The sequence below is a fragment of the Etheostoma cragini genome, chromosome 13 (genome assembly GCF_013103735.1).
Source record: "Etheostoma cragini isolate CJK2018 chromosome 13, CSU_Ecrag_1.0, whole genome shotgun sequence".
Lineage (NCBI taxonomy): Eukaryota > Metazoa > Chordata > Actinopteri > Perciformes > Percidae > Etheostoma > Etheostoma cragini.
Window position 1 is genome coordinate 16320999 of NC_048419.1, and position 13125 is coordinate 16334123.

General features: G+C 39.9%; 1 protein-coding gene across 3 annotated transcripts in view; it reads right to left on the minus strand.

The window, feature by feature from the left end:
- Positions 1–13125, minus strand: part of LOC117956127 (transcription factor COE1-A-like) — a 78156-nt gene that overhangs the window by 62366 nt on the left and 2665 nt on the right. For all 3 annotated transcript variants that reach the window (XM_034891035.1, XM_034891037.1, XM_034891036.1), the window contains exons 4-6: positions 11980–12035; positions 5947–6020; positions 1756–1824 (exon numbers count right to left, since the gene is read on the minus strand). In XM_034891035.1, coding sequence (XP_034746926.1) covers positions 1756–1824; positions 5947–6020; positions 11980–12035 — 199 coding nt within the window. The remainder of the gene's footprint in view (positions 1–1755; positions 1825–5946; positions 6021–11979; positions 12036–13125) is intronic.

The following is a 13125-nucleotide window of genomic DNA, read 5'->3' on the forward strand; positions in this document are numbered from 1 at the left end:
TATATATATATATATATATGTATATAAATGACACAATCATGTGTAGCTGTCAATCATGGAGCTTTTTGCAATTTGTGTCTTACATAGGACACACACACACACACACACACACACAAACAGGGACTTGTGCTCTTTGAAATAGCTCCATCAAAGTTCACTTTGAGACACAAGTGTTTATCCACTTCATAAGATTCCTCCAAACACAAAAATAAATAGAAAGAAAGGAGAGCTAAAGCTAAAACAAAGTCAGAATTAGTCAGAGAGGAGGAGAGAGGAGAGGAGAGTTTATCATCATACATGAGAAATAAAAGGATTATCATGGGGCCAGGATATTAATTGTGTTAAGAGTGAGTTAAAATTATATAAATACACATTGTCAGCCAATAAAAAACACACAAGACAGCTAGAACTACTGTAATATTTGTTCCAACATTGGAAACATTCAATTTCATAAAAAAGAACAACATGAAACATCAATTCATGTATATATCTTAACCTGAGAAGAAAGTGTTACGCTTCCTAAAACATGTCTTTCCTTTGTGGTCTTTGATTGCAGATGAAACAACAATGCTTGGCTGTCTCAACTGTCAAAACTGTCCTTAATAATTGCCTTTGGGTTAGAAATGTGTACAGCCTCCCCACCAAAAAAGGAAATGATAAAATATATTTATATCTTGATTACAATGTAGTTTAAGTTTATTAAATGGGGTCTGTGAGAAGCTGTGCAATCACTGAAGTGAGATAAGGGTAGTATTGATAGTAATTCTCTTACTCTCTTATACCTTAAAATTACCAGTACATTGAGTACAATGACACCCAATAATCACTGCTTTAGGTCCTAAGTGACATGATTATGTTCAATTAAAGAAGTTTTTTTTTACATAATCAGGATATTTTTACCCTACATCAGGTCCTACTGTGTTTTCATAAAAAAATGTATGTAAATTCTATAAAATAAATACAAAATTGATCACTGGGTTCTCTGATAATCAGCACTCTCTCACCCGTCCCTGTAAATTACTCTTTAAAACAGAAACCTGCTCATGGAGGGTTAAAACAACTGCCAAGAAGAAATCAGATTAAAATGAGGTTGGATCTCATTTCACAGTTTTTCTCTGTCACTTTTTTCTTTGCTCATGACCCATTTTCCTGTGCTGCTGCAGGAGAGACGGGGGGGGGATAACTTCAGTCCTCCACCTCGACAGACAGACAGACAGACAGACAGGCAGAAAGAAAGAAAAAGACGGACAGACAAGTTGGAAAAAAGCGGCAAACGATAGACAGCTTCTGCTAGTAAACAGCTCTGTATTTTGCATTACGTAGAGGAAACACACGCTTGTCTTTGTTCACTCAAGTCTGAAGATCTGCGCAAGTGTGTGCGTGTGTGCGTGTGCCTAAATCTGCCAGATATGAGGTAGTAACTTAGCAGCTGATGTCCCCTCTGTGCAGGTCAATAACAGAAGTGCACATACTCATGTAAATGTTATTCAGCACCACTGATCAGCACCAATCCAGCTGTTTGACTCACAAATGCAAAGCATCAGTCTCAAATGTCTTCTATCAGAAGCCATTGATTCTATCTAAGAAGTGTCTATTTAAGGAGTGACAGCAGATCATTTTAACACACAAACATCCCTTCACATGCACGCCATTCAAACAGGTCAACACAGTCCATCATCCAGTATGTGTGTGTGAAAGTGTGTGTGTGTGTGTGTGTAGTAGATACAGAGATAGAGACAGAGTGAGAGACTGTACCTGTCGATGATAACAGGGTCTGAGGGTGTCTCATTACGGTTTCCGCAGCTCTTCTTGTCACAGCACCGACTGCGAGGAAAGAAGGCAGTAGAAGAAGAAGACAATGAGAAAAAAAGTGAGAAAAGAGTCAGACACAGGGAACATACAGTACTTCATACAGGAGTTCAAATTTAGATGTTTAAATAGGAGTGTTACTGCATGTCATGTGCTTTGTCTGTACTGATGTTGAGACACTAAATTCACAGAAATTGATCAAATCTGTCTAAAAACAGTGTTCCAGAAAGTCTAGCAGGTCTGCAATAACAGCATGGGTAAAAATAGACTTCTGTGACATGAAAGTGAGCGTATAGCAGGATTTGAAAGAAATAGTTTTTTTGGGTAATAGCCTTTCTGGAGAGCTTAGCCATTCTGGGATATGCTTCAAAACTACATCTGCTACATCTTAGTAAATAGCCCAAGACACCCATAGTGAGTTGAATGACTGTTAGTAGTTCAGTGTCAGAAGTTTTAAAAAGGATATTTCACCAAAGACACAAGTGGATTAAGTCCACCATCATCAATCAAGGAGTTTCTTGTTTAGTCAGACTGTCCTCCAAAGAAAAATGAGACAACCGGCCGTTTCAGCGTTTACCCCAGAACATTGTTTTACATTCAAGTGACAAAGCCCAGCAGCAGCAACAATTATCACTTCTATCCGTCTGGAGCTAGGTAAGGTGATGTTATTATAGAGCCATCGAAATCGCAAAAGGAGGTGGTACGGGGTGGATGGATTAATCAACAAAACGTCCGACTTCAACACAGACGCCGCTGTTTCCAGTTTCCTAACAACAGTCTATATTGGTCTCTTTAAAGCATGACCACAACTGTTCCTTAACCTTAACTAAGTATTTGTTCTGACTCAAACCATGATTGTCCCTTAAACCTAACTAAGAAGCGTGTGTGCCAAAAGCTAACCAAATCTTTGCCACTGCGCTACTATTTCAACTGCGCTTTGAAACGGTTTTGGAAAGAACAGACCAGTAAATAATATTGTCAGTGAACAACAGACAGCGATCATTTTAAAGTCTATGTCCTCATCGGTTCTCATCTCCTAACCACTTGTACTTGTTTTAGATAGGTAACAACACATCCTATATTTTTAAACCTTTGAAGACTCAAAGGTAGAAGATATATACATATATTTTAAATCAAGAGGATTGCTGAATTTCATTTTGGGAAAGAACTCCACCATGCATGTCTTTTAAAACACTATATGACAACTTCCTCTCCATCCTACTTGTACTGACACACAAGTGATGTGGAGGGTGGAGAGGATTGAAGAGGCCTGAGGCTCAAAGAGGAGGAGATGGTGGGATGGATACACACACACACACACACAAACACACACACACACACACACACACACACACAAAAACAAGTAAAAAAAGAAAGAGAGAAACTGGCATGCAATACTAAATTCACACATATGTACTGCTAGTCTGTCAAAGCTTTATGCGTGCATCAATTATGAATAAAGGTGTAAGCAGGAGGGGAAGGATAAAGCCGGGGGGTAGCGGTGATGAAGAGTGAAAGGGTGAGTGTGGGAGGGAAAGCTAGAGAAAGAGGGTGGGAAAGAGGGTGAGAGGGAGGGGAGGGGAGGGGAGGGGAGGGGAGAGGTTTGGTTTGGAAGAAGAGGAAGGGGAGTTGTCTCAGGTTTCCCACAGTCACAGATGGCAGAGGTAGAAAGAAAGAGAGTGTTACGCTACACCTTACATATTGTCTCCACTATCTGCTGCTCTGCCCCTCTTTCTGCTCTCTCTGTCATTACCTTCCTGCTGCTCTATGAACTGGGTCACCGCACGGACCCAGCACCAGTGAGAGGTTAGAGACGAGGAAAACCAGAGATAGGGGAATGGGAGAATGGGGAGCACGGGAAAAGAGGAAAGCCCAGCCTGAGGAGGGGGAGCTGGAAGGAAAAGGAAAGTATGGCTGGGGGGGGAGGAGGAAGGTGGGGGAAGGGGAGTGGTAGATGAGGAGAGGGGAGATTAAGAGAGGACAGTAGAGGAAGAGGAGACGGGAGCAGAGTGGAAGATGTTACAAATGGAGGGATAGTGGGATGAAAACGAGGGGCGGGACAGGGGTAATGTAGCACTTATTGCTCTGGATCCTGGTGATCTAATCATCTGCTCTCTCCCCCTGCATGTCCCCTCCTCCCCCCCCCCCCACACACACACACACTTTTAAACAATAGAGTCTGAATAGCATGAATTTGAGATGCCATCTTCTCTGATATTATATTATAAAATATGTTATAGTTTGTGAAAATGTAAGTAATAAATTATTAAAAAAGCTTTGGTTGTGGTAAGTTAACTGAAACAATTAGTCAATGAATCAACTAGACAACCAATAAAGGTTTTGTTGCATTAATCTGTTTTGTATCAGTGTAAATTAAATATCTTTAACAAGCAATTTGAAGATGTCATTTTTTGTAACAGTTTACTGATATTTTATAAGAAAAGCTTCCAAAGAAACAAAATATGTTAGGCTGAAATGTCTATAATAAGATCAACTGTAAAAAAAAAATGATGCAGAAAATATGTAGAATATTTCCCATATGGTGGAACGGAAAACTTCAACTGAACATTTCCTAAAAATCGTGTTGCTTCAATGACAAAAACTACTCTCACGTTGTGTGGAATGAGATATTCTTTTCATCCCTAAAGCTACTAAGAAGACACCAGTGTGTTAAATACAAGACCAGATATTTAAGAACACATTTGTGCTTAACACATGATGTAAACAGCGCAGCAGCCTTTGTCGTCCATTCTGGAATAAAACCCTTCATGTGTTCGTGCCAGAGCTCCAACCAGGTTTGCAACACAGGTCTGTGTGGTGGCAGATTGGCTGGGAGCATATGGCTAATAGCACCACCATGACAATGAGCCACACTGATTAATGGACGCCCTGAGCTCTTTGTGTGTGTGTTGTGCGTTGTGTGTTGTGTGTGAGGCCCCCGCTGCAGAATCAGCATGTGAGAACACGAGGCAACAGCCGTAACTTTGACCTCAGTGGCTGCAGCAGACAAATGAGTGTTTACACTCGCTACAGAAGTCATACTTTCTACACTGCTGCTGCTGCACCCCCAGAGGAAATGTATGAATATCGGAGGCCTTTACTGTACAAGTTTTATATACTTCATGTTTTATGCAGAACAGGTTATTCATGTCAACAATGCATTTCCCACATGATGAACAACAATAATTTACGATAAAAATCTGTATTTATTTATAAATTCCTTGTATATCATATCAGAATTTCAAAGGGTTTTCCGTAAAGCTGTGCAGCTGAGCTGCCTGTAGATTATTCAGGGAGCTAGAGAATAAAATATTAGTGTTCCTTCACGGCTTAAATCCCTGCTTGTGCATATAGATGAACTCCAATTTATATTGTTACAGTTAAAGTTGTTCAGTGACAAGGTCAGGGAATAAGAACAACTTAATTCATGTGCTAAATTTAAATTTTTATAACTCTGGTGTGCATGAGGGAACGTGCATATGCATACTTCTTTGTGTATATGCATATGTGTGTGTATGTGTGTGTGTGTGTGTGTGTGTGTGTGTGTGTGACCCTGCCTATATTTTATAGTCAGATTGTGGAGAAAGGCCCATTTGTTAGCCATGAAACAACAGGAGGGTTCAGATTGACTAATGAGTTTCTCTGTGTCCTAATTAACCAGGCGTCAAACACATGTGCACGCGCACACACACACACACACACACACACACACACACACACACACACACACACACACACACAAACACACACACACACACTTTTTCTATTGTATACCATAGGTTGGTAAAATGTCTCTATAAATAGATTTCTTTTCTCCCAACCTACTTCCTAAGAAATTCATCTTTAGATTATAATTAAAGCTACAACTCTGATAGCTAAAACTCATCTTCCTCACAGATATGGCTTCATGTGGATGCATATGTGTGGGGGGGTTAATGAGGGTGACAAAGTAAGAAATGTATTGAGTACAGAGAGTTTATTGGTGAGACCGTCTTGCAGACAAACAAAGTATGTTTCAGAAGAAAAGAGGAGGGGAGACGATGGAAGGAAAAGTAGAAGCTGGAATGATTGTTTAAAGATAGTTAGGAAAAGATGAAAATTTGGAAAAAGATCAAGATTCGATGCATCCATTCTCACCTGCACATGATCTCATGTGTCAGCAGCACTCTACACATCTCTGGGTTTTTGTCTTGGCCTTCATAAATAATCGCCTGTAGAGAGAGACAGAGACGAAAGGAAAACAGTGGGTTAGCTAACAGACATGAGCAAATTACTATGTTTGATATCCAAAGTTGTATAATTCCAATTGTCTTGATGCTTTTGGTATTAAAAGGTGTTAGAATGGTAAATACTATAAATAGAAAGAAAAGATATTGCGTTGTTGTCATTGTTGTAGTATCACCAGTAACACCAGGCTTACATACCAGGACCCCCCTATGGAGATGTACTTTTTTGTTGGGACTTTTTAACTTCAGACTCACATGCATTTGACGCTCTAAGGCACAAGTTTTTTTTTGTATGTAATGGAAATAACAATAAAAGGAACATATAGCTCTAGCATAGAGAAATAAGCCATTCTGTGCTTTGGCTAAACAAACAATACTTGTTAGTAGGATCAAATCGTTTTTGGCTTTTGGACATCTGTTTGTTTTTAATACAGCTTTGTTGACAATAAGAAACGTATACAATATCATAAGCCTTTAATTACAAGAAAATCTTCAGAAGTGAGTAACAACTTCATATTATACAATACCTAACTTAATTCTTTTTAAAATTCCGGCTGAAGCAGGATGTTCATGATAATCACACCCTCCAAAAGATTCCGGTCATTGTATGCATCTGCGCATAGATGCATAAAAATGTATTTGCATCTTTTCAGACCGCTTCACTCTACATCTACCAAGTAGGTGAGAGGAGATGACTATATTTTGCAGCACTGCGCTCTGGGAAAATCGACAATATCAAACTAGGAGGAATCTGATTTTTTTTTTTATGCTGTATCTGTGGTGTATATTTATTTTTTGCCGTCATGGTTTTGTTGGGTGTAACAAGTTAATTCCCACTTCAGCTCAAAGATCCATACACACACACACACACACACACACACACACACACAGACACAGTTCTCACATGTTTTAGAAAATTGACAAAAAACAACAACGCTATCTCCTCTGCACACATGCTGCTTAGGTCTAATGTTCAAAAGCACAAAGTTGTATATTCACAGAGCAGTGGCCATAGTTTCTGCTCTTTATAAAGGATTTCAGCTGAGGCTTTGCCTGCTTCCATTATACACTTTTCCTGAAACAGGTAAGGAAGCTCAGAATAAAGCAAAAGCTCAAGTCACACACCAGTAAGATATCTATCAATCAATACACACGGCTTGTCTGTCTTTGGTCTATTCCAGTCTGTTTGATCTGTCGTTCCAAACTCCAGCAAGTCTCACCGAGTGACAAGCTCACTTTTCTCAGAGAGTGGTGAAGAAGTTTCACTGTCCTCTCTGATAGTCTTCAGCTGGAAGTTCAGACTACCTGCTGAACATTAGTTTGAGCTTTTAAATGAAGGTCCTTCAGCTGACTGAAAGCTTAACAACTCTAAACAACATGCAACAACTTTGAGATGATGATATTTGGATGCTAGGGTGTAACGGTACATAGAAGTCACGGTTCGGTTCATAGCCTACCCCAGTTTAGGAGTCACAGTTCAGTGCGAGCTCAGTACAGCAGGAAAAGAGAACAACAATGCACAATATGTTTCTTTTCATCTATTTTAAACAGACTATAGTGTAAGCGTCAAAGACGGACAAGAAGCCCCTACTGGGGACATTTAGCCCACTGACACCTTTGGTAAAGTATTTTCATAAAAAAATAAGGAACATTTTGGTACACTTCTGTGTTACACTGTACGAACACTAAATAAACACTTTACCCATAACAGGAAATACAACTGAAAATCATTTCTTAGCATTGTGTGATTGACTTGCATGACAATGCGCTTTTGGGGTTAATTTCATTACATCTTGTTGACGGCATCAGTTGAAAGATACAGGGAATAATTGTTCTTGTGAGCTTTGGTTCTGCAGTACATGTATCAATTCAACAAACAACAGTGGGCTGCATGCACCCAACCGTGACCCCCATAACGTGACAGTTCAGCATGAATACACAAACCGTTACAGCTCTATATGTGAATAACTGAAAATATAAATGTTTCCCCAGTGATTCCTCTTTTCTTTTAACATTTGTCTCTTAGTCTACAAAGGTCACAAATAATTTATTAAAGTTGTTTTTTTAATTTCTTTTCTTTTTTTGCAAATTCAACACACTGAAAACCTGAAGGCTGCATATTTTTGATGCTATATAGTAAATGGCAATACTCAATATAGCTTTGCATTGCACTGGAAAAGTTTGACATTTGTAAAATAGAATTGGGCTCAAACTATTGACAGATGATGATGTTGTGTGCACATGTAGAAGAGGGCTTTTAAAGACTAACATTGCCTATGTGGGAGCTTGAACTGTCCCACCAGGGACCCCAGGGCGAGCATGTTCCACATGTTCCGTGTTCCCAGCATGAGCCGAGATGTAGACTCATTTGTAGATACTGCAGCCCGACATGGTCCTCAGAAACTAGCTTAGAGCTTTTTGGCACATAAAAAGAGCGGCAAAAGTGTCTGTGCCATCTGAGGGCCCCATTACAATATTGTTGTAGCCTAAAGCATTTCATACTAATATCTAGTTGTCTCCGGGACCCTCTGTGTTTTCTGGAATTAGAGCCCCGATTTGTGTCAGGGCCCCGGGCCCCTGTCCGATCCAATTTTTCCATGAATGTGCACATATTCCTGTTGCAAAAACCTCTGCAGGAAAAGTATCAAGGCATTAATCCTCTATCGACAGGCTCCAGATTTGTGCATCGATGCTTTTTCAGGACTCCGGGGATGTGCACGCCTACTCAATGCAGGCATGAGTTGTGCAATGTAAACCAAAAATAATCTTATCTCAAAGCAGAAAGTGCCACTACAGGTAGACAGAGTTATTGTAACACTTCTAAAAGAGCCAGTTGTACAAAAAAAAAAGCTGTGGCTCATCAATCCAGAGAGCAAATAATCTGGTACTCATACATTTCAACTGACCGCTGAAGCATAGAAGCTCCTATTAACTCACCACTGATGCTAGTTCAACAGCTGAGAAATTTCAAACTGTTTCTCTAATCCATTTCCCTCCAAAATTGACCAGAAGAAAAAGAAGAAGAATACTTTGTAAGCTGTAGTTCTGTCTATGATTAGACCTGTTCATTGGAAAATGAGCCATGGGCGCCATGGGAAAAGAGTGGGCCAGGCCACTTCCTCTGAACTTGTTTCCTACCCTGGACAAACATGCATCAATGCCATATCAACCTCTCTCGTCTTCTCTCTTTTATGCACTTTTGCTCTTTTGTTCTCTTTCCCTCTCTCTCACACATACACACACAAAAACCTTCACACCTCGGGGCTAGGTGAATGCATTTATCTTTATGAACAGAATTAGGTCTGATGTAACTGAGCTTTCCTCCAAAATCACAAAAGAGGTCGATAAATCCTTATATACCTTACTTCTGTTTTAAAAACGTTCTTAAATCTATCCTCCTTTGCAAAAGAAGATTGGAATAAAAGACACAATATAGAAGGTATTCATAGTTCTGATATGATGACACATCCAATACCCATATTTCCTTCAGCCATCAATCGCAAGAATTCTTCAACCACAGGAGTGAAGTAATTTGTCTAAACTCACACAGCCGGGGCAAGCAATTATAGCAGAAAACTCATTAATGTTGGAAATAAGCAAAAACCTCTATTTTGTGCAAAGTCTTGCAGATCAAAACTTATTAATTTAGGTTTCTACCAACAACACTGGTACTAACAACATGGGGTATGTTATGTATAATTATCTACACAGATACGTGATGAACTAAGTAAACAGGTCACTTTTTCATTACAATATTCCAGTCACAGAAATATTTACTAAAACTGGGATATAAAGTTTCTGATTTCACCTGTTCTATCCTGCTCTTTATCTAATATATCTGCATCTCCAATCAGAAAAAAACAACGCAGAATGGTTTGAAAAATAACGTGTAATCCACCTTCTGTGGTAGGCCCTAGTGTCAATGTAACACATTCTTCATCTACCATTACTTATTCTACCATTCCAGCCCACGTTTGTCTTCATCACGCTGTCACCTCACTCGCTCTGCTCTTGTCTTTCATCTGCTTTTTCCTCCTCTGCCTCCTCCCTCTCTCTGCCTTACCAGGCCTTTCATACAGCATCTCCGCCGCTCTTTCCTCCACCTTTGAAGTAGTGTGACATGCGCGACGTGTAAACAAGGAGCCGTTAAGCAGGGCAACACACTTCCTCCTGCTTTAGTGTCAGGTCGACTAGCGAGCTAGTGATTCGACGAGGCCGCCGTGACAGACGATTTATTCTCTGGGACAGAGTCGTGATCAACCGGCATTCTTTGCTTTGCATCTGAAGACTAGGAGGCGCTCTCCTCCTCCATTTAAGATAATCAATGTTGGCCCTAGCAGCACATTAACAGCAGGTAGACAAACAGAAATAGCTGAATAACAGAAATAAGTGCCAGCAAACGGTGGACAATGCTTTACTTTCCTGGCAGAATAATCACAGTCAAAACTGTGAAATAGACAGAATCAGTGATGTGAGCCTAACAGCGCAGTACCCAGTAATACAGTATTCTCAACACAGTACAAAAAATAACAACACTGATTGAAACCAAAAGCTGGAAGTTTGCACTTTTTGACCATGTAAAATGCATCCACGTGTATACAGTAATTGAGAAGTTTGATGAAATAAGAATTTAGCATGTTATTGAATTAAATTGTATAAAAAATCAATAACAAAGAGTCTGCTGCAAGCTGATATTCCACTAGTTCTATGACTCAATGCAAACTCTCACGGAAGCTTTCTTGCATTGACTGGTCGTTAGGAAAATGGGAAATGTGTTTCTGGGGTTCACTTTCTAAAAGAAAAAAGTATCCTCACTGCTATTAGTATTTAAATCCAGCATGACCCATGAGCCCAGTAGAGAGTCATCTAAACAGTTTCATCCTCATCTTTACTCCTGCCTCTCTTTATGTTTTGGGGATATTCTTGAAAATAGCTGAAGCTACTTCCCTGGCCTTGTATTTTTGTGTTTAACGGTAAAATAATATCAGAGAGACACCAATGCAAACTCTGTACTGCAGACTAGATTTGGTAGTGTGTGTGTGTGAGCGGTATGGGAATGGAACATTGACAGGTGGTCAAACCAAAACAGCCGTGTGGTTGGCTTAGCTGGTCAGTGATGTCATGGCCACTATCTCCCTCAAACCACACACACACACACACACACACACACACACACACACACACACACACACACACACACACACACACACACACACACACACACACACACACACACAGTATGTGTTGCAGCGTGGCAGCAGCAATGTGAGACTGCAGTCACATTAGCAAGTATTCAGAGCATAGCATGGCTTCTTGGCTTCTCATACCACACACACACATAATCACTCTCTGTTTCTAGTGGAAAATCACAAAAAAAAACAGTTTTCATTCTAACTGTTTACCCGAAGAACATTGAGAACAAACACTACAACTGTCTGTCTGTCTTGTTTCTGTTGTTCAGTCTGCCTCTCTCTCTCTCTTTTAACTCTTCCCACTGCTCTCTCTTTCTCTCTCTCTCTCTCTCATAAAGGTACATATAAACAAAAACACAAACATTAACAGAAAAATTGGATCTGATCAAAAAATGCTTGCTACTTGGCAGACCAAATCCCAGAGGTGCTGTTATATCTTTCCACTTCCTACTGTGAGCAGCAGAATTAGGTTCCTCAACACTTGCTCGCTGCCTCCTCGCTCTAATCACAGCAAGGGAAGTACAGGCAAAAATGCCTGGAGCCATGCGGTGTGTGTGTCCCCACCCACACACTGTGGAAACACTCACCCACAGAATCACACACACATAAATACGTCTTTGTGTGTGCAAGTACATGCAGATAGAGGAGGGCGGCGGAGTACAGGCAGATCAGTGGAGCAGCTCATTGTCAGAGAGGTAACAGGAGAGGTGGCAGACCTCTGTGTGAATGTGCGTGCATGTGTGTGTTTTTACCTGTTTAGTCATGGAGTCTATAAGTCGAACATAAAAGTCCTGCTCAGTTCTGATGCCTGTTGGGATGTAGAAGAAAAGAGAAAATCATAAACTTTACACAGATTTCATCAAGCAGAAAAAAACTCCTTAAACAACAGGAAGCTCACACACATTTTAGAGGTTGCAAGAAGATTTAAAAAATAAAATAATTTTCTGGTACACAAAAATAAAATTTGCTTTTTTTTATCATTTAGGACTAAAAAAATAAGTTGAGGGATCATTAATTGGATGAAATGCTCCCACAGCAATCTCCATTTTCTGAGGTTGAAAAGCCAAAAAAGTATGGCGAGGCTGTGTGTGTGCGTCTGTGTGTGTGTGTGTGTTTAGTATAGATCGCATGGTGAAAATCATGTTTCTAAACATTTATTTTTTACTGTAATACTGAGCCTAAGTCAAGTCCATTTTATTTAGACATCTCCAAATCACAAATTTACCTCAAAGACCTTTGCAGTTTACACAACACATGACACCTTTATCCTTATACCCTCAACCCTCTGTTCTTCAAACACCCAGAACACATCAATGGTAGTGATGTTAAATGTACATAGGCTACCTTACAGTCAGTTTCACTGATAAATAGGTTGTAGGTGCAACTCACTTGTCCATTTCCACATGCAAATAATATTACATATTTAAAATGTTCCAATTGTAGCTATTATGTCCACATGTCTTAATCTCAGAGGAGGGTGGAGACAGTTTAACTAGTTTCCCTCCTAGCTGTAGACTGAGCTGATAGGCCTGAATACCAATCTACAGCTACCACCACAACAACTTGCGGCTGCCAAACAGCCCACTTCAGTCTGGACAACCCCAGTTAGGGACAGTGACAGCGATGAAGCCACGAAGCTGGAATAAATCGCCCAAAACGACTACTCTGAAATAGTGACATTTATCCGCAAATCTGTCAAATAACACAATTGTGAAACACTATCGTGCCGTTTTTGTGACATAAACAAATTCTAACAGATTGTCGGCCTTCTGCTAAACATGTTCCACATTAAATCTAAAAAAAAATAAAAAATAAAAATAAAACAGCTGCTTTTTGTGTTTAATGTTACAGGAGACAACGAGCAATCAAGCTTATTTGTTCGTATTGTGTTATTATGT